Source organism: Triticum urartu, chromosome 7A, assembly GCF_056163025.1.
Source record: "Triticum urartu cultivar PI428250 chromosome 7A, HENAU_Tu73, whole genome shotgun sequence".
Taxonomy (NCBI): Eukaryota; Viridiplantae; Streptophyta; class Magnoliopsida; order Poales; family Poaceae; genus Triticum; species Triticum urartu.
Window position 1 is genome coordinate 715,629,992 of NC_141879.1, and position 20,436 is coordinate 715,650,427.

Here is a 20,436-nt window from a genome sequence, read left to right on the forward strand (position 1 = left end):
CACGGTACAAGGCACGGTGGGTCGTTCGTGGATTCACACAACAAGAGGGTGTGGACTATGATGAAACTTTCAGTCCGGTGGTCAAGCCAGCAACTATTCGGGTGGTCTTGAGTCTTGCCACCTCTCATTCATGGCCCATCCATCAACTTGACGTCAAGAATGAATTTCTTCATGGTGAGCTCAATGAGACTATGTATTGCTCGCAACCGGCTGGTTTTGTGGACTCCTCCAAGCCGGACCATGTGTGTCTTCTCCACAAGTCACTCTATGGTCTTAAGCAAGCTCCTCGGACGTGGTTTTTGCGCTTCCAAGCCTTCCTCTTATCTCTTGGGTTTCGGGCATCCAAGAGTGACACCTCCCTCTTCATCCTCCACCATGGTAACTCCCTTGCCTACCTTCTTGTATATGTGGATGACATCATCCTCACCGCGAGCTCTCCTCACACCCTCACCCACATTATCACCTCTCTCAAGCGGGAGTTTGCCATGACTGATCTTGGCACTTTGCACCATTTCCACGGCATCAATGCTACTACCAACCAGTCCGGCCTCTTCCTATGCCAACAATAGTACACACTAGAGCTTCTTCAACGCGCCAACATGCTCAACTGCAAGCCCGTTTCCACCCCGATTGACACAAGCTCTAAACTTTCCTCCCATGAAGGCCATCTCCTCTCTAATCCGACCCACTATCGTAGCATCACCGGCGCCCTACAATATCTTACCCTCACACGCCCGGACATCACATATGCCGTCCAACAAGCTTGCTTATTCATGCATGCTCCTCGTGACATACACATGCAGCTTGTGAAGCGCATTCTCCGCTACTTACAAGGCACCTCCCATTATGGTCTTCAGCTTTTTCGGTCTCCTTCCAAGGACCTCATTGCATACACCGATGCTGATTGGGCCGGGTGCCCGGATACGCGCAAGTCCACTTCCGGCTTTTGTGTGTTCCTTGGTGCAAACCTCATCTCATGGTCATCCAAGAGGCAGCCCACCATCTCACGATCCAGTGCCGAGGCTGAATACCGTGGTGTTGCAAATTGTGTGGCTGAATCTTGTTGGCTCCGGCACCTTCTTCATGAGCTCAAGGTTCCTCCGACACGTGCCACCGTGGTATATTGTGACAACATCAGTGCTTCCTATCTCGCGAGCAATCCGGTCCAACATCAACGAACCAAGCACATTGAGATTGATCTACACTTCGTTCAGGATCGGATGGCTCTTGGCGAAGTGCGCGTCTTGCATGTGCCTTCCAGCTCCCAATATGCCGACATCTTCACCAAGGGCCTGCCCTCGCCATTGTTTACCAATTTTCGGTCCAGCCTGAACATCCTTCCCAATGGAGTTCCGGCTGAAGGGGGTGTTGAGTTGTGTATTTTTGTACCACTTGTAACGTTATATTGGCATGTTGTAACGATCCTAGATTGTAGGATCTGAGGGCCTGCGTGCCACATCTCTCGGGACTCTCTCTCCCTCTATATGTATACCCGATGTGTAACAGAATCAATTAAGGGAATTTTGCACAATCACTTTCCAACTAAGGCATCATCAGGTTTTGACAAGATCTGCTGGGCATATCACCACAAGGTCCTTGGAGCTACAGCGTTCGTCGCTTTCTCTACGGATATACTACGGCTAAGCGCCACCGGGATCGGACCGGCCATGCACAGGCCATGACGGCAGCGCGTCGGCCTGCTAACCTGACAAAAAGGGCAGAAACCTGGCGGCGGCGCGCCGGAGGGTAACGGCGGTTCCTTCTTCCCAAAACATGTTACGGCGACGCTGGAATGCTGCAGTTCGGTGGCCGCTCAGCGCCACAGCTGCTCCCTGCTGACCGGCCGGTGGTGGTTCAGCCGCTGGACTCCTCCCAGCCCCGGCGCCGGCGGGAATCCTGATGATGCTGCTGCTGCCTCGGCAGCGTACGGCTGCCAACGATCGACGCCGGCGCCGGTGGGCCACCCGAGCATGTGTGGCTCTGCCCTGCCGCCTCCGCCGATCTGGCCCTGTTCAACGGTCACACGACATGATGCTCTGGGCTGGTCAGTAAGCTGTTTCAGTCAGGGGATTATTGATCACAGGTTTATTACTGTATCACTTTACCATCTGGAGCATGCTGCTGCGCGGGATGGTGGAGCAGTGATCGGCCTCCGGGAACCTCAGCGCCGGTGTTATCGACGTCGGCGAAGGCCTCATCCAGATGCTCCTGTTCCTGCCGGGGTGCCATGGCGCCGTCGCCTCCTCCTCCTCCGGCATTTCGAACTGGTCCCCAAACAAACAGTTTCAGTTTCAGTGTCAGTGCCTGAAGCAACTCAGTCATGTGTAGCTAGCAACAATGTGCAACAACAGAATTCAGTGCGTCCTAGGCATACCGTCAGGCTCGTCCTCCGGCTGCCCGGCACGGCTGCGGTGTGGGGGGTGTCGCCGCTGGTGACCATGGAGGGATCGCCACCGCTGGAGCAGCCCAGGCTGAGCTCAAGATCAGGCTCGCCGCCCCAAGCTATAACAAACAATGCCAACAATAATTCATTTTCAGAACAAGCCAAGTCTGCAACCAAAATGAGTTTGTTGTCGTCAGTCAGGGAGCTCACCTTGCAGGCCGAGTGAGCCGTCGCACACCGCCGCTGCCGCCTTGGGCTCGAAGTTGGTCACCGCCTCCTCGCCGCTGCAGTCGAGTGCCGCCTTGTCGTAAGCCCTGGTCATCCAGTCAATCACACAGCACAGGGACGGAAATCATCAGCAAACATGAGATAAGATCATCCGTGGCACAAAAACAGAATGAGCATCAGTGAAGAAACAGGGAGGAGATTGCATACTTTGCAGCGTCCATCTCCGTGTCATACAAGCCAAGGTACACGAACCTGGAATGATCAGCACAAGATCAGTTAAATCTTTTCATGTTCATATCTGTGGGGAATTGACAAGCTCAAACACATTATGCCCTGACGAATCATATGAAGAGAAGGTAGATTGCTCACTTCTTGCCCATGAGCTGGCCGATCCTGGCCTCCCACTTGCCGCACTTGTGCAGGGTGACGCTGCGGAACCTGGAGCTGCCCCTCACGAACCCGGCGCCCTGCCGCCGCAGCACCTGCACCAGCTCCTCCTTGCTCAACATGCTCATCTGCCATGGCAGCCAGCAAGATCAACAGCATGCCGTCGTTGTCAGAAAACAAAGCAGACATTGCTGACGAGGAAGATGCAGATGGTCACCTTGCCGATGTCCTCCTTGTAGTCGTCCAGCACGAAGTTGATGTCGGCCTCCACGCCGCGGAACTTGATCGCCGCCTGGTCGTACGCCCTGAAATTCAGAGAAGTTCATCTTCTTGAGATTTTTATTCTTCAAATCTTATTGTTTCTCAAGACAAAAAAACCAATGTGCATTGCTGGTTGGTTAACCTTGCAGCAGCCTGCGCCGTGTCGAATCCTCCTGCAGAAAACAAAAAAAGAAAGGAAAAGGAAAAATAAGAAGAGAGTTATGAACAGAGCATTGAGGAATCAGTAGACCAACATGGAAGAAGAAAGAACTCACCCAGGTACACCTGCTTCCCGCAGTCCCTGCAGATCCAAGAAACACAGATGAGAGACGCAGAGGCATAATAATTAGTACATAAGCAGAAAGATCGAGAGAAGATGGTTTGCGTAATGATCTTGGGAGCTTGCTGCCGCCATGGATTGGAAGGGGCATACCAGATGTGGGACTCCCAGCGGCCGGTGCGGCGGTAGAAGGTGACGCCGCGGTACTGCGAGCTCCGGGACCGCGGCCCGCGCCGGCTCTTGGTCCTCGACGGCGGCCGGGCCCAGTGCGCAGCCGCCCCGCTCCATGCGAGCTCCGGGACCGCGGCGCACCGCTCCGTCGCCTGCTGCTGCGTCGCCGTCCCCGTTGCCACGGCCGCCGCCGCCGTCGGGAAGAGCTGCTGGGTGACGAAGAACGGCCGCGCCGCACTGAAGCCGCCGCCAAAGACCGCCCTGCCAGTTCCAGCTCCTCCCTCCACGCTCGCGTCCTCGTCTCCTCCGTGGAAGAAGGCCGCTCGCCTCTCGGTGGCCGTCGACGCCATGGCCGGGTGCATGTGTCTGTCTACGGCTCTGCGCGCGCGTCCTCGGCTCCGATCGATCGATGGATGGCTTGGACGTGATGGTGATGGAGTATATACCAAGCAGAAGCAGAGCAGTAGCTGGTGGCAGCTCCCTGTCACGTCCACTCCGCTCTGTGTGCGAGTGTGTGTGTGAGCAGTTGCTGGCGCTGTGATAAAGAATCTGCAGGGCTTGTGTTTGGGCAGCTGCTGATGCCGATGCCGATGCAGATGGCGGAGGCAGCAGAGCGGCCTGCCTCTGCGTGTCTGCCCGCCAGAGGAAAGGGAAGGGAAGGAAAAGATTTCTCTCAGCAGGGCTATCAGTCTATCACTCGATGCCACGCCTCTTCTTTTCATGGATATTTCCCTCCATCCACCAGACCATCGCCCATGACCCTTTCCGTCTTTCATGTACCACTCCCTCGGTTCGGCATCCACAACTGTCACGAGCACGATGCTCCCCGGGTGAGCAGTAAAATCCCCCCAAAAAATAAAATAGCAAAAAGGAAAGCAACTCCGAAATTTTTGAGCATCAAAGATGAACACGTATTCTAAGGACGCGCAAAATCCCATGATGATTCGACGTTGGAGGAGTTCAGAACAGAGAAAAAACAAAACCATTGCTCCAAAAAAAACAGGCATTTCTCAAAACGTAGATGGCCTCGACACTCCTTCAAAGTATGGAAATGTAACACAATCTGCATGTCATTGATTTTGCAAATATCTCACGCTCAACAAAGCAAATCATAAGATCATTGAGCTAATCATCACCCATCTTATTTCAAAGGTCTGTCTTTATAATGTTCATTAATGACCGAAAAACCCATCAACTGAACTTTTTGGCACCGGCAATATCAACGCAAGTGTAATGAGGTGATAAATCGATGAAAATACCAAATGTTGTCTAGTTTGCACCAACTTGAGAACAAAACAACTCAAACAGTCACAAGCCAAGAATTCAGGGCTCTTTTCATAACGTCAATATAAATGTTGAGTTGATCAGTCAAGAGAAATGCTCTTGTGAAGAGAAATCAATAGAGTAAATATATGCAAGCTCACCTATCTTATCGTGATCAATGTTTCTCAATGAGTCTCTAAGATCAAAGCAAGCAATGCACTTTGACAACCGCGTGGAAGTTTCACTAAATCGATTATTCATCTCAACTATGCTTCCATCCAACATCTCATTGATATGGTTAATTACCTTGTAATGATGGAAGCAAGTAACCATTTTGCGTGAGCTTCTTGGGTAACCTCTAGCTGAATGTTGCCATCCACATTGGGCACTTAACTTTTGTAATAGTCTTTTCATTGATATAATCATATTCTTAGCAACAACTATGATTGGATCGATTGGAGCCTTTTCGTTTGAGGGACACTGACGGGCAGACTGTTCGATAGAAATTGGGTCGGCAAACGCAACCCAGTGCAGACAAAAACCCAAACACTTTTTCCCTCATGTCGTATCCTGTCGTATTTCCTGGCAGAAACAAATAACTAGGTGCTGCCCCCATTAAAACTCCTCGCCGCTCGCTATCTTCTGCCTACCGAAGGAAGCTAGCTAGAGGGGAGGTGGGGGTGCTCCGCCACCGCTGACCCAAGGCGAACACCCAACTTGCCCCAGTGTTGGATCTGCCATTGTCAGGCGCTATAGTTTTGAAGTCAAATTGATGGTTAAAGTTAAATCTTGAAAAATATGTGCACCTTATAAGCTGGAATAGAGCGAGTGATTAGGTGCTCGCATATATTTAACAACTTTGTGCATCAGGTAGTAAGCTGTTGCTCGCTCCACTACAGGTACTTGTCCATTTTAGACATGGATACGCTCTTTGAGATGCAACTTTGAACTTGCTAGTAGAAAAATATAGATACATCTAGAATAGGGTTTCAACGACTCGCTAGCACGAATGCTCTCCACCCCATCCCTATCCTCTCTTCCTAGAGGCCTCACCACGAACCCCTCCTTTCTCCTACTTCACAGCCACACTGCTCCATCCCACCCTACTGGTGATGCTAGCTAGATCCGGGCATTGAACGTAATCGTTGGCCACTCACTGTATGTGAGGCACCATTGCAATGATCTTTCGACGTCACCTTGTTTCCTCCTCACATCCCGTTTCATCCTCCACTGTCCTTCCTAAAATCGCTCTTTCTCAAATAGGTTGCTCCGCAAGTCGTTTGATCGATACCCCCCGCCCAGCCCCCCTCCAACAAAACAAGAATCACATACTTATAACCATGATAAATCGAGTGATGTTGTCTTCACTCAATTATCAAGCAATAACCTTGTATATATGTCACGGTTAGAAAAATGGATTGCATGCTTTCTAGTTTCTAGAATGTTGCATGTTCAAAACAACAGAATTATCGTTGTACTTAGTAGCTGCGAGTTCATATCATTCAAATGTCAGATGTCCGATCCAAGGAGAATATCGGGTGCTCAAGCACCTCTGATGCACCCATGCTTAGGGGGCTCCTTTGCCCGCTGGATCATAGATCCAACGGTCGCAGGGAGAGCTCGCACAAATTTACAAAAATCTCGATGGGAAGTCATGTAATTTCGGGAGGTCCAACAGGTCCGACAGTAAATAGAGGATCTATAATCCAATGGCGCGGGAGCTCCCGTAGCATGGGGGGTGGAAGCACCTAATGCTCTCCCGTCCGATCCAATACAACACACATTCCATCCTCACAAAAGCCACCGTTCCAAGGATAAAATGAAACATTTGAAATTTTGACCAGTAATATTCAGGGCTGAGATCTACGTGGTAATCAGTTTGTCCGCATAAATGCTTTCAACATTATTTAACTTCTTTTGGATTTTAAGGATGTATCATGATAAACAAAATACAGGGATTAAACCATAGGTTTGACAACCCTTGTGTCTCATTGAGGTGATATTGTCTGGGTAGGAGGTGACATTTCCGTAGGCGACCATGGTGACTTTGTCAACCTTGAAGCTCCGGTGACTCCGCCCTTCAGCCGGCGCTGCGTGAGCGTGTCACGCATGTGGGTAGTGGTGTGTGTACATATACATGTACTACGTTGTAGTTGCTGTTTCTCAAATGAAAAATTGGTCAAAAGTTATATTTAAAAGGCCATGCCGACAACCAAGTTTCTGGATGGAGAAGCTAGAAGAGAGAGTAAGCACATCCATGCATGAAGCAACTCATTGGTGGGTGGGTGTTCTTTTTTTTAAAGGAGGATTACCCTTAGCTTTTTTTGAATGATGCATGCATTTATTTTATTAATTATTCACAAAGACTTTATAAAGTATTATCTTCATCCGAAAATACTTGTCATAAAAATGGATACAAATGGATGTATCTAGAACTAAAATACATCTAGATACATCCATTGCTCGGACAAGTATTTCCAGACAAAGGAAGTAGTACATTAGGTAGTCTGAACCATCATCTTAGCAACAACTGTCACTACTCTATCCACGTAACAGTCCGTACGTACTGACTACTGTACGTCCGTCCGACGTGAACCACGTCGAAACACACCACGCATGCATCGCCCCACACATCCATATATTGCCATCAATCCATGGTCTCTGGCTAAGCTTTCTCGGAACTAATCCAATGCATCCGGCCGTTAACGTTTCCTTCCGGTGAAACTCGAAACAGCCTCCTCCGGATTAACTTCAGTCCATGCCAATACTTACCACGGTGTTATTCCCTTTTGGCTCCAGTGCAGTGATTGGAGAGAGTTTCATGCATGGGGCGATCTCATGTCACATCTCATGTCCATGCCAATTAAGGAGCCATTCTGATGTCTTCTTGTCCTTTGGCTAGGGGAGTGATGTTAATTACTACTCCTGTTGGTACTGTGATGGTGGGCTTAAGCATGGTTGGTGCAATAATTTAATTTGCAGAGGACCCCAATTTGGTTGCGCAGATAAAGGTTTCCTCTTGTAGATCGCCAGGGGGAAGGTCAGATCCTCCGGACAAACAATTACACTATTACTACGATGCAACTTTTGTGATAGAAAATTATGAACACTAGTACTTTGATATGCGGATCTAGTGACTAGTGACATCAACTTTATATCACATAAAGTACATACTCCTTACCCTAAAAATAAATAAAGTATATGCTCCTCCTTTTTTTGTAACACTTCTCATTTAGCTTTGTCTTAAGTCAAACTTTGTAAAGTTTGATCAAATTTATAACGAAAATAATATGATCGTCAAATTTGTAAAGTTTGCCGGCTGATTTTGTTTCTATGAACTTGATGAAAGGAAGGGAGTACTATTAACGTAATTGTTGGTCAAAGACTTTTCGTAACGAAACCTAATTAATATGAAAGATATTTTACAACGGAGTGGGTACATTTGCCTGCAAATCAGCCGGCCACTTGGTGCAATGCCAATTAAGGAAGCATTGTTTTGTTCTCTCTTGTCTTTTAGCTAGGGGAGTGATGATTAATTTGTACTCATGTTGGTACCATGATGGGAATAAATATGGTTGGTGTAATTTAATTATGTAGAGAACATCATTTTCTTTTGCTGATGGAGTTTTTTTTTTCATTATGCAGGGGAAGGTAAGATATTTGGTTACTTCTTACTCAACCAGCATGGCCATTAAGTTACATATGCTGATATCCATGATGGAAATGTCCAAGCATGCTTTGCCCAAAAGGGCTTGCTTAATTTGCTGGCAGAAAATAGAAGTAGTACTAAGACGAGCAGTAATAAAGAATTCAAGATCGCTTGCAGATGAAACGTCCAACTAACCTAATACAGACCTAAAGAAAACTTGTTCAACTTGCCATAAAAAATGATTAGGATTGACAGCATCTAATGGTGCCATGTTAGTATCTAAAAGACTGTCAATCGGTAGCATGTAAAGAACAATCAGTTATCTTGGCCCAGCTAGCTAGCTGCCCTGTCGACTTACATACAGGACAGGACACCACTTGAGATTACATCAAACTGTCCAATCAACCACAAACCTCTGTGCACTAAAAATTACTAGTAGTAATTAACCTGCATCTGCATTGATCTTCTGAGACCGCCTTTTGTTTTGAAAAATGCTGCTTGGAACTAAATAAAGGCGCCCAGCCATGAAGGTGTTAGCTTGTCAATTCAATTGACCACTGGTACCCCCAGAGTTATGATCCTTCCAAAAGCCAAAGAGCTCTCAGAAGGAAGATGATGAGGAACAAAAGCAAGACCATAAAAAGAGGTGTATGCACGTTCGCACTTATCGTGTGTGTTTGGTCCGAGGAGTTATCACCGGCGATTAATCTGGGTCGTGTCCGATGAACTCCCGTTATCACACACCTTTGAAATATGACAGTTCAAAGCGATGCCAGCGAAAGGGGGTTTAAACCGTTTGCATGGAACGGCTCTACACCAATGCGTGCATTCACTTCGTCACACCGTACGTAGGAGGAGCTGCCTGCACTCCACTTGCTTATCCGCCAGCGAAGAGGTGTTTAAGACGACGTGTGTGTCGATCCCACGTAACAGTACGTACCACGTCTCACGTTAACCACATCGAAACACATCATCATGATCACCCGACATATCCATATAATATAGCCCCATAAATCCATGGTCCCTAGCAATATTTACAAAGGTGCCATTCACGGTGGACTACTTATGCATGCATGGTGCAATGGTTTCTTGCTCCACCACCCATGGTGAGAAATGCTAGTAATCGAGAGTGGTTGAGACGTTCTTCCCTTGTGACCAGTAAGGCTGAGGAGAAAAAAAAAGAAAAAAGAGAGAAAAGAGGGGCGCAACACGTGCCCTTATAAGTTTTTTTTGTGCGTGTGTGTGTTCGTGTTTTTTTTTTGTTTGATGTGATCGATTCTGTGGAGGAATTTCAATAGTCTAATGAAACGATCTCATGTCCATGCCAACTGAGGGAGTATTCATTTGCCTTGTTGCTGTTTAAGGGAGTGATGAACTGATGATCAATCATTACTCTTATCCATATTATACTTGAGTTTGCTTCAACGAGAGTTTGGAGGTTTTCTCTCTCTTCTTTGTGTATGTGTGCTGATGTTGGCTGTGTCCATCCTAGTCGTGTAGAGGTTGGGGTGTACTGATAGTGCTTGTATTCTCTTGATGCGACATTATAAATTAATAAAATCCACCCTTTATAAAAGAAGTATGATTGATGTAATCTCATTACCAGATGATCCCATTTTGTGGCATAGCCACAGGTTTCTGTTGATAGATTATGCAGGGGAAGGTCAGGTTAACAATTACACTATAACTACATATAACTTCTGTGATGCAAAATTATGACCACAAGTAAGTTTGGAAAACAGATCTAATGGTATCAACTCTATGCATGTTAGCAAGAAGTATATAGAGTAATTGTTGGTTAAAGACTTATCCTGACAGAACCTTATACTATTGAAGGTATTTTGCAACTAAGGGAGCACTACTGCTCCTGCCTCGCATCTCAAAATCCCATGCCTACTTTTTTTTTACTAATGTCAAGGATCCAGTAAAGTCACAAAGCCGCGCAATGATTTTTTTTTCTGAAACAAGGAATTTTTTTTGCCATTTTCATTGATTAACAAGAAGTGAGGATTGTCCGGTTAATTGACCAGAAACCGGCCTAAAACCGATACACCCCAACCCACAAACACATGGGCATCACCGGCCAACTTGGCCACCGACATGCAACAAAAGCCACGACGGTACATGCCAACAAATGGCCACACACACAAACAACCGACAGCTCTGACTTTGACGACGAGCATCGCCTGAGAAATATGCAGGAGTTGCGCCGACTGTGCCCACTGCAAACGACCATCAAGCGCCTGTCATCATCACCACCTTGACTCGCTCCACCGCAGCTCCGACTTCAAAGCAACTAAGCAACCCATGGAAGAGCACCTTGGACACGCCGGGAAGATCCGACTACCAAAACCCGAGCCGCGACCCAAGCTCCTCTCGACGCCATCATTGCTACCAAACAGAAATCAGCGCCCCCGAAACGGCCGCCTCAACAAACCACGCGGTGAAGATGCCGCCATCCACCGCGGCGAAGATGCCGTCATCCACTGGTCTCCAGTTGTAGCTGGCTCCGAGGCGATGCCCCCAAGAAGGTAGAAGACGTGAAGATGCCTTCATTGCCCAATCTTGCAGATCTAAGGTTTCCCTTCGGAGCCAAGGCCGCGGGGAAAGGGGAGGAGTAGCGCACATCAGCGATGCTTCCAAGAAAGAGCACGACGCCCATGGGCGTCCCGTCGCCGTATCCAGCAAAGGCCGAAGATAGGATTTCTCCCGGTGAAGCTCGACCATCAACTGCCCAAACCGGCCGACCACGAACCGCCGCCCACCAAACCTCGCAGAGCACCAAGGGGAGCACCTCCCTCCAATGCACGCCCCTGCCGAGGCCGTCCTGCGCGACCACCAGGCCAGCAGCCGCAGCGCTGCCGGAACCTTGGCGCCCCCGCCGTCCAACTCCAATCTGGCCACGAGATCCCTTGATCGCCAAAGCTGCACAATGAATCAATTAAGTTGAGATGTGTGGCTCAACCACACCATGCATCATGTTTCTCCCTGGAAGAGTCTTTTTTTTCTATAAAGGGTGGATTTTATTGATTCAAAATGGAGCCTTAAGAAGATACATGCGCAATGAGCACACACTCGGCCTCTGCATAGATAGGATGCACATATATAGCCAATACCAACACACACACACACACACACACACACACACACACGCCTGCAAATAGCAAAATCATATAATACCAAAGCTATGCATTGGTGAAAAAAGGAGAGAAAAGACACACAAAGCGACCAGATCACGATCGACAAACTACAACAAAGACCATATCCGCACTAATCAACTCATGGCATCACACGGACAACGAAGTTTTCTAGAAGCAATGCCTTCAGGAAGAGAGTGATGCTCAGACGTCATCGTCACCGGATCCAACCACCCAAGGCCAGATTCTAGTTTTTCACCCTGGAGAACCAATCTAAGCATGTTCGAGCAATGTCGTCAACAAGGTAACGATGGGAAAACATCGCCATTGCTAGGTATAACCAAAAATCAGGTCAGACCTAGGCTTTCACCCCGGAGCTTGAGACCAGGTGCTCGAGAAGCACCACCATCAAAGTCAATCATGTGTCGTCACCACTACTTTTCCGCAACCCCAAAAGCTACACATGATGTATCACCGCTGTTGCACAGACACCCCTTTGCGTCAAATCATTGTGCATAGCTTGCATATCCTCGCCAAAGTCAACCACCACATCCGGGGGTTGGTGGCACCGTAATCCGCAGCGAGGCAACCGCCGCAGATCGGAGTGATGACCAACCCGACGGTGGAGCAGGCCGCCGCCGACTACAAATTTGCTGGAGAGAGCCCCCTGGAAGTGTCTAAGACCTTTTCCAATGCATTGGTACATAGGTGAGGTGCTAAGTGTTTTAAAAGTCTTAGCAACTAATGTCCTTAATGCATATGTGCTTAGATTCTTAGCTAAGCTTGCTTTATTTATTTATTTAGCAGTAAGCATTTTGCATAGGTCCACATGCTTAGCATCTTATCCTTCCGGGGTCACCATAATACTCTCTCAACTCTTTAATTGCTTTGCAACATCATTTTTTTGTCTATGTGACACCCTTAGCACCTGTACACCGTGAAGCATTGGGAAAGGCCTAACATGCTTTCCCAAAAGAGCTTGTTTGATTTGCTGGAATGCTTGCCGATCAGCATGCAGTCCACTTGTTGGAACGCCAATTAAGGAAGCATTCGTTTGTCTTCTTGTCTTTTAGGGGAATGATAGTGATTAATTAGTACTCCTGTTGGGTACCATGATGGGAATAAATAGGGTTGGTGTAATAACTTTATTATTAGAGGACCCCGGTTATTTCGTAGATGGAAGGATTTTTGTTTACATTATGCAGGGGAAGGCAAGATATTTGATTACTACTTACTCAACCAGCATGGCAAGCTACATGTGCATGATGGAAATGTCTAATCTTGGTAGCTACATATGCATGATATTTGTGCACCAGTATCAACTTTAGGACTTAAACCCAAGTGGGCTAGTTCCACCATAAGAAACCAAACTATCTGAGCTAGGCTCAGCTTGCGTCCATCTAGCGGTCATGGCGGTGGTCTAAGGTGGGAAGGTGTCCCGCCAATTTGCTAGTGCCTTTTAGCCTTGGCGTGGAGTACTGATGGAGATGACTATCGGTCAATCTGTTTTCCAAGATGATAACTGAAACACTGTTTCATGCCCGGGGTAAAAAATATTGTCCTAGCCTTTATTGGTAGGGCATAGCAGTGACAAACTTACGTCGTTACCTTTTCGAAGGCGTTGTTTATAGGTTATTGTGACGATCTTCATTGGCTGATCACAGCAACAAGGATGAAAAATCTTTGTCTAGACTGTCTCTGGTCGCATGTGGTGACGATGGTGCGAGGATGTTTATCCCTTCTTGAAGCCGATGTTGTGGAAGAAGTCGACTTAGTATAGATGTTAATTCTATATCTTTGTAATGGTTCAGCTATGGATGCCTTTATTTTGTATTCTTCTGAATAATTAATAAAAATGGACGTGTATAATATGATGATGCAGAGGCCAGGGGATTAACCTCTTTTTCGAAAAAAAAATTGCCTGCCCTGAACTCTTTGGTGATCGCTGCTTCTTGTTCCTTAATCTTTTTTTGTAAAGAGCGGAAAACCATCTGCCTTTGCATTAAGTGATTCACACGGCCACAAGTTTGACGTGGTATGTAATCTTAGTGAACTTTATGCTCGTTGAGTATTTGGATCTCGCTACGTGGAACACTGCCCTCGTTGGCTTTATTAATTTAAAGGCGAACCCTTCTAACGCCTTTTAGCTAAAAGAATGAACTAAAAGTAAAACAAGTAATTAAGGTTGCTTGGAGATGAAATGTCCAACTAGCCTAATATAGACCTAAAAGAAGTTGTTTAACTTGCCATAAATGAATGATTAGGATTGACGGTATCTAGTGGTGTCATGTTATTAGTATCTAAAAGACTGTCAATCAGCACCATTGCAGTATAATTAAAGATCAATCAGTTGGCTTTGCCCAGCTAGCTAGCTCCCCTGTCGACTTACAGACATGACAGGACACCACTTGATATTACATCAAACTGTCCAATCAACCACAAGCCTCTGCACTAAAATTAACCAACTTGCATTTGCATTGCTCTTCTGAGACCACTTTCACTTTTGTTTTGGAAACATGGTGTCCTGGAGGATGGAGCTAAATAAAGGCGCCCAGCCATGAAGGCATGACCAGATGGTAGCTTGTGAATTCAATAGGCTGGTAGTTAAAGAGCCCTCAGAAGGAAGATGATGAGGAAGAAAAGCAAGGCCAGAAAAAGAGATGCATGTTTGTATGCAGAACCCATTTATTCATCAACAGACAGTGTGTTCGACCGATGAACCCTACTCCTACACCAGAATGGCCAAGCAGGCTCCATGCATGCAAGGAAGTTGCAGCACATCAATACCAAGGTGAAGAAGAAGGTTTTGTAGTAAAAAGAGTGCTGTACATAAAATACAAGTAGGTATATGAAATTATGAATACTCCTCCTGTACATAGGTACCACTGCTAGCTTTGTGGTACACAAATTTATGTTGGCTGATGATGATGATGCGCATGGATTTATGGTGCCGGATCTCCAAGGTGGCCAGTGGCAGTGCTGTCCATCCGTCCATCCATCATCATCATAAACAGAAACAGAAGCAGAAGTAGGGAGAGGGAATCAAATGCAAGGGAGCAAAATGTTTCCATAAGAGGCCAATCCAAGAGTACCTTGTAGGTCCTTCCTTGCGAGCTGTGCTCTCTCTCATCTATCATCGGTCTGCTTCTGTCCTCCCTTGAGGCGACCTGCTGCAGACGCAGACTCCTTATTTACTGCTCATCAATCACACCTACGTACGTACGTAGTACCACCCTCTGCTTCTTGCTTCCCTGCTGGCCCCAAACTATCACCTCCATGATCTATCCCGTTTCAACTCAGCTCAGCCCCCCTTGCCATGCATGCTCACCCAATCAAAACTTACACATCCAGTATTATATGCATGCTTGCTTCAGCGTGAGCAAAAAAAAAGAAAAAAACAATTGTTCTGCAAAATCATGAACAAGAACTTCCATGAATGCATAAATGGCGAGTCGCCTTGTATTACCTCCGTCCCGCTTTTCTTTTTCTAAATACAATTATATCTAGGCAAATCTAAAACAAGTAATTCAGGACGGAGTGAGTATCTGATAGTCTGAAACTCTGAACATGTACATTCTCCATCTATCTATGCAGAACAACCTTAAACCATCCTTGTTGCCGTCAGGACTAAGCAGGGCAACTAAGGCCAACTCCAGCGCACGACCCCATCCTGTCCGGGTGCATGCGTCCGTTTGGGGCTAAACAGACATATATACCAGACGCCCAGCGCGCAGACGCAAACAAACTTTTATCCATTTGATTTCCGCTTTCGACCCATTTCCGGCCCAAGTTTGGGCCGTCTTTGAGATTAAACGGACAGCGCGCGGACGGGCGGGACGCGTGCACATGTCCTCCCCTGGCCCGCCTGTCGGTGGCACAGGCCTCCTTTTTCCTATCGGCCCCCTCCGCCTCCCCTCCACCGAGCGCTCCAGCCGCACCCTCGCCACTCTCGCCCTCGCCCTCGTCGCCGCTACCATTGATGCTGTGCAGCTTGGAGCGCGCTCGCCCGGCCCCCTTTTCATTGACGCCCCGAGCTACCCAACCACGGCCACCTGATTTGCGCAACCGGCGGTCGGGTTTGGAGCGGATCCGGCCGGGCTTGTGCTCACCCGGATGTGGGAGGCCGCGCCATGCCATGGACTGGCCGGGCACCGGGCCGGAAGGCCCCGACAAGGCCGCATGCAGGTACTGACTCCGCCTCTAGCCGCTCGGATCTACACTGTCGGTGGTTCACCGGAAGATACACGAACGACCATCAGCCGGGCTCGTTGTTGACCCAAAAGCTCGCCGGCGCACCGTTGCCATTCATTAAGTGCGACGACTGCCCAAAGAAGGTCTTGCGTCGCGTGTCTACAACGCTGAAACATCCTGGATGAGTGTTCATCAAGTGCTCAACCGATGGGGTACGTGCTACTTAGCTTCTGTTGTGCTCTTAGATTTGACTAGTTGTGCTAACTTAAATTTTTATTGTGTAGAATGGATGCAACTTTTGGTATTGGGAAGAAGAGTACATCAATACATTGATAGAGCGCAATTTAGTAGATGTTTGTGCACTTTTAGCTAGAATAGAGGATAGAGATGAGACTAGTGCACTTGTTGCTCGAATAGAGGCTAGACACGAGACTAGATGCGAGGAAGCAACGTATACTTCTTTAGACTCAAAGAAGACTCAAAGAAGAAAGAAGAACGCAAGATCAAGCCTCCGCAGATCAACAATGAATGCATCGAGAAGGCACTAATCCAACTTACGGGAGTAGTTATGAAAGTTGGTTATCTTCTAAAATGTCTTCTTGTGGTTCTTGTTTTCTTTGGTCTTACTTTTCTAGTAAAAATTTGATTATGTACTTCCATGTATCAAAAATCAAGGATGAAAATAAAAGATACGTGCTTGAAAAGAAAAATGTATGCGGACGGGATACAGCCGAAACGCGGCCGTGAATTGGGCGCACGGCCGGCGCATCTCAGAAAAAGCCCAGACACGATCCCATTGTCCAATGCAAACGGACAGAATCTGAGCAAAACAGACGTCCGTTTGGGGTTGTGCGCTGGAGTTGGCCTAAGTAATCCTTTAGTCCGTTTAGCTGGACTGCTCGTTTCAGAGTTTCAGTAGGACGATTTTTATAGGACCTGCAGCTTCTACCCCTCCTCGCTCCCAGCTGATCCGGCTCGATCTCATCAAGCCGGACGATGGCAATGGCAGGGTGAGGGGAGGCGGGAACAGCTACTTGTCGGGGGCACTTAAAACGGACAGCAGAGCAGTGGTGCAGCGTGCTTTTATGCTGCTCTCTGCTCTTCTGCTCCTGCCACGAGAGAGATGATGTGCCGAGGAGGGGGATCAGGGAATCAGATATGCAGAGGCCAAGCTGCACGCAAGTAGCCAATGCAACAGTGATGAGCAAGCCCCTTTATTCCCCCACCAAACCCAAGTGTACCATCCCTCCCACACTCCACAGGGCTGCATCCCATCGCATCGCATCGCACTGCATTGGGAACGTAGTACGTACTTACTGAGCTAGTTAGGCCTCTGATCCTGTTCGAACTCGCTGTGCTTGATCGTGTCTGAATCCATAGACGCGAGCAAAGATACAAAGTCTCGAGTTCCAAATAAGAGATGTGCTAGTGCTCCACAGGGCCTGTCATCTGCTACGAGAGACACCAAAGCATGAAAGTTCAGTTGGTTATATTGGACTTTTTGCTTTTGAAAGGGGTTCTAGTGGATGTTAACTTAAGAAAACATTTGTGACCACTAGTATTTTGGGTTTCCTGATTGACACATGTGAACTTATATAAGCAAAACAGGGAGACCCTTCAGTATCTGGTATGAAAATAAGTAGGGTGAGAAAAAAAGAACAACACATGATGTGCAACGCAAATCCGAGGTGCACGATGAAGTTGCATTACCTGCACAATGAAGCATGCCCGAGGTTTCAGGTTCCACAACACTTATGAACTGGGCCAGGGCCTACTTGAATACTACTCAGTGGTTAACAAATGTTTACTGTAATGTGAGTTAACAACAAACAAATGACACCAGATTAAGGAAATGGCCCATCCAGGCAGCTGCAACTGTGAAAGCACCCCCTTTACATGGAACGCGACAACCAAAAGCCACCAGTCTCGAGAGAGGAAGGCATGGCTATGTAGGGCGCCCCTATATATATCTCGTCTTCAGCGAGTCCAGCTTATGACTCGCTGAAGGGGCGAGCGAGATGGGCTGGCCCACGCGGGAGGCAGGTCACAGCCTCTTTTCCCTTTTTCTTTCACTCTTCTCAGTTTTCGTATTTTGCTTTATTTTTGTACTTTTTTCTACTTTAACATTATATAAATATCAGTATAACAAAAAAAGTCTACAAAACGCATTTGAAAAATGTAGAACAAGCATTCGGAAAAATGTTGAATGTGTTCAAAAAATTGTTCATCGTGTATTATTTTTTTATTTTTTTTATATCATGTATATAAAAATATTAATCAAGAATTCTGAAACAAAATTGAACAAGTTTTTGAAAATGTTAATCAAGCATTTGGGAAGTGTCAAATTTGTATAGAAAAAATGATGACAATGTATTAAAAATAACGAATTTTTTTATCATGTATACAAAAATGTTAGTCAAGCATTTAAAAAAATGTTGAACGTGTGTTTGAATTTTTTAATGAAGCATTTGGAAAATGATAAATGTGTATAGAAAAAATGTTGACCATGTATTAAAAAATGATGAAAATACTTGATCATGTATTTAAAAAATGTTAGACAAGCATTTTAAAAAAATTCAAGAAGTATATCAATAATTTTAATCAGGCGTTTGGAAAATATAAAAGGTGTAAAGAAAAAATGTTAATCTTTTAATTTGAAAACTATTAATCAAAAATTAAAAAAATGTGTAGAAACAAATATTGATTATGTATTAAAAAATGTTAATCAAGCATTTTTAAATGTGTATAGAAAAATTGTTGACCATATATCAAAAATATGTTGAATTTGTATTGACAAAAAATATTAAACGTGTGTTAGAATAATGTTGTTGACATATAGAAAAAGTGTAGAATAAAAATAAAAGATGACAACAAAAAATTAAACAAGAATAAACGAAAGAAAAGAAAATGAGAAAAACCCGGCAAAAACAAATGCAAAAAGAATGAGAAGAAGAAGAAGAAAAGATACAAATGAAAATAAAAAAACCAATGAAAACCGAATAAAACAGTGAAAATGGAGAAAGGATCGAAGAAAAACAAAAAGAAACCAAGAAACCCTATGGATAACTGGCCCTATTTCCTTTAAGAGATCGTGTCTTATAGCATACCGCAAACTTGTCGCCAGCTTCTATCTCGTGACCCAGGATCGAATCCTGGTTGCTCCCTTTTTCAACTCCATTTCTGGACTATAGATGCTTGCAGCGAAACATTCTACCGACTCGCTTTAGGCGAGATATAATCGCCGTGGGCTATGTTTTGCCTTGCCGGGCACTCGCCAACAACGAGTTAAAGTTGGGCTGATACAATTAGCTTCCTACAGGTTGGTTTGATTTTCTTTATTTTTTTCATTCAGTTTTTCCTCGGCTCATATTTTTGAAAAAATAACCCAAATTCATATATTTCAGAACTAACATTCATTTAAAAACTAAAATTCGCAAATTTGGAAAATGTCTACATGGAGTAAATTTTTTGTTAGTGTAATTCATAAAAATGTTGATAGCATCCCAAAACATGTTCATAAAAATTGTTAACACCGGGGGCCCGAACCAGTGAACCTTGCGCCACTCCCTTACTGTTTGCTAGGGGAAGGCCCGTCAAAATGATTTCGTTTGCCAGGGTAACCCGCCCACAGGCCCAGTTAAACTGTTTTTAATAAATGCATATTTTGTAAAAAACATGAAAATGCCATGCCGCTTTTCTAAAACCTTCCATGAACGAAATACAAAATGCCATGATGTAATATTTTTTCTTGAGTTGGTCCACTGTGCAAAAATTCATATAAAAATGCCATGTCATTGTATTTTTTTTGCCATGCCAATAAAGAATTAAAAACTCCAATCCTCCTAATAATGTAAATGCCATGTCAACAATAATGAAAATGCCAAGCTCTATATAATAAAATTTCCATCCTATTTATAAGTAAACTTCCATCCTCCTAATAATAAAAATGTCATGTCAACAATAATGAAAATGCCATGCTATATACAATAAAACTACCATCATATTAATAATTATACTGCCATCATGTTAATAGTTAAGCTATCATTCTTCTCATTATAAAAATGCCATGTCAACACATAATGAAAATGCCATGCCCCCAATAATAAAACTGTCATTCAGTTAATAATAAAATTGCCATCTTTCTAACAAATAAATATGCCATGTTATTAATAATTAAAATTAAATACTCTTAATAATAAATTGACATCGTATCAGTGATAAAAATACCATGTTATTACTTATTAAAATGGCAATCTCTTAGCAATAAAAGAACTGCCATATGACCTATAATAAAAGTGTCATTGTACCTACAATAATAAAAAGGAAAAATCTATGGTACCTATAAATAAGAAAATGCACATGGAAAGTTAAAAAACATATAAAATAAGGTTTTTTGTTCTTTCAAAAATGAAAAAAATCAGGATTTTGGAAAATTTTAAAGTTAAATCAAATTTAGCTTTAAAAAATTCAGTTTCAAAATAATGTT

The 20,436-nt window shown here is 45.3% G+C and overlaps 1 protein-coding gene and 1 pseudogene across 2 annotated transcripts; both read right to left on the bottom strand.

Moving 5' to 3' along the window:
• Positions 1-1,396: 1,396 nt before the first annotated feature.
• On the bottom strand, positions 1,397-4,427 carry LOC147962089 (APETALA2-like protein 4). Of its 2 annotated transcripts, XM_087534604.1 has the most exons (11): positions 3,693-4,427; positions 3,535-3,560; positions 3,402-3,432; positions 3,216-3,303; positions 2,981-3,126; positions 2,819-2,863; positions 2,594-2,697; positions 2,375-2,502; positions 2,106-2,264; positions 1,925-2,008; positions 1,397-1,759 (listed from the first exon to the last, which is right to left on the bottom strand). In XM_087534604.1, exons 1-11 carry the CDS (start codon positions 4,070-4,072, stop codon positions 1,583-1,585), a joined length of 1,368 nt encoding a protein of 455 aa, XP_087390730.1. In that variant the 5' UTR covers positions 4,073-4,427; the 3' UTR covers positions 1,397-1,582. The 2 variants fall into 2 exon arrangements, with proteins under 2 accessions (XP_087390730.1, XP_087390729.1); XM_087534603.1 differs by having other exon boundaries at positions 1,665-2,008; positions 3,693-4,420.
• Positions 4,428-4,626: 199 nt separating this feature from the next.
• On the bottom strand, positions 4,627-5,234 carry LOC147962090 (uncharacterized; annotated as a pseudogene).
• Positions 5,235-20,436: the final 15,202 nt, after the last annotated feature.

Bases quoted from the DNA above. Each gene is read 5' to 3' on its own strand.
- LOC147962089 (XM_087534604.1), bottom strand. From the start codon at position 4,072: ATGCACCCGGCCATGGCGTCGACGGCCACCGAGAGGCGAGCGGCCTTC. The intron at 3,304-3,401 runs GTTAACCAACCA...TCTGAATTTCAG, and splicing joins ACGGCGCAGGCTGCTGCAAG to GGCGTACGACCAGGCGGCGA. The intron at 2,009-2,105 runs GTAAAGTGATAC...ACCGTTGAACAG, and splicing joins GCAGCAGCATGCTCCAGATG to GGCCAGATCGGCGGAGGCGG.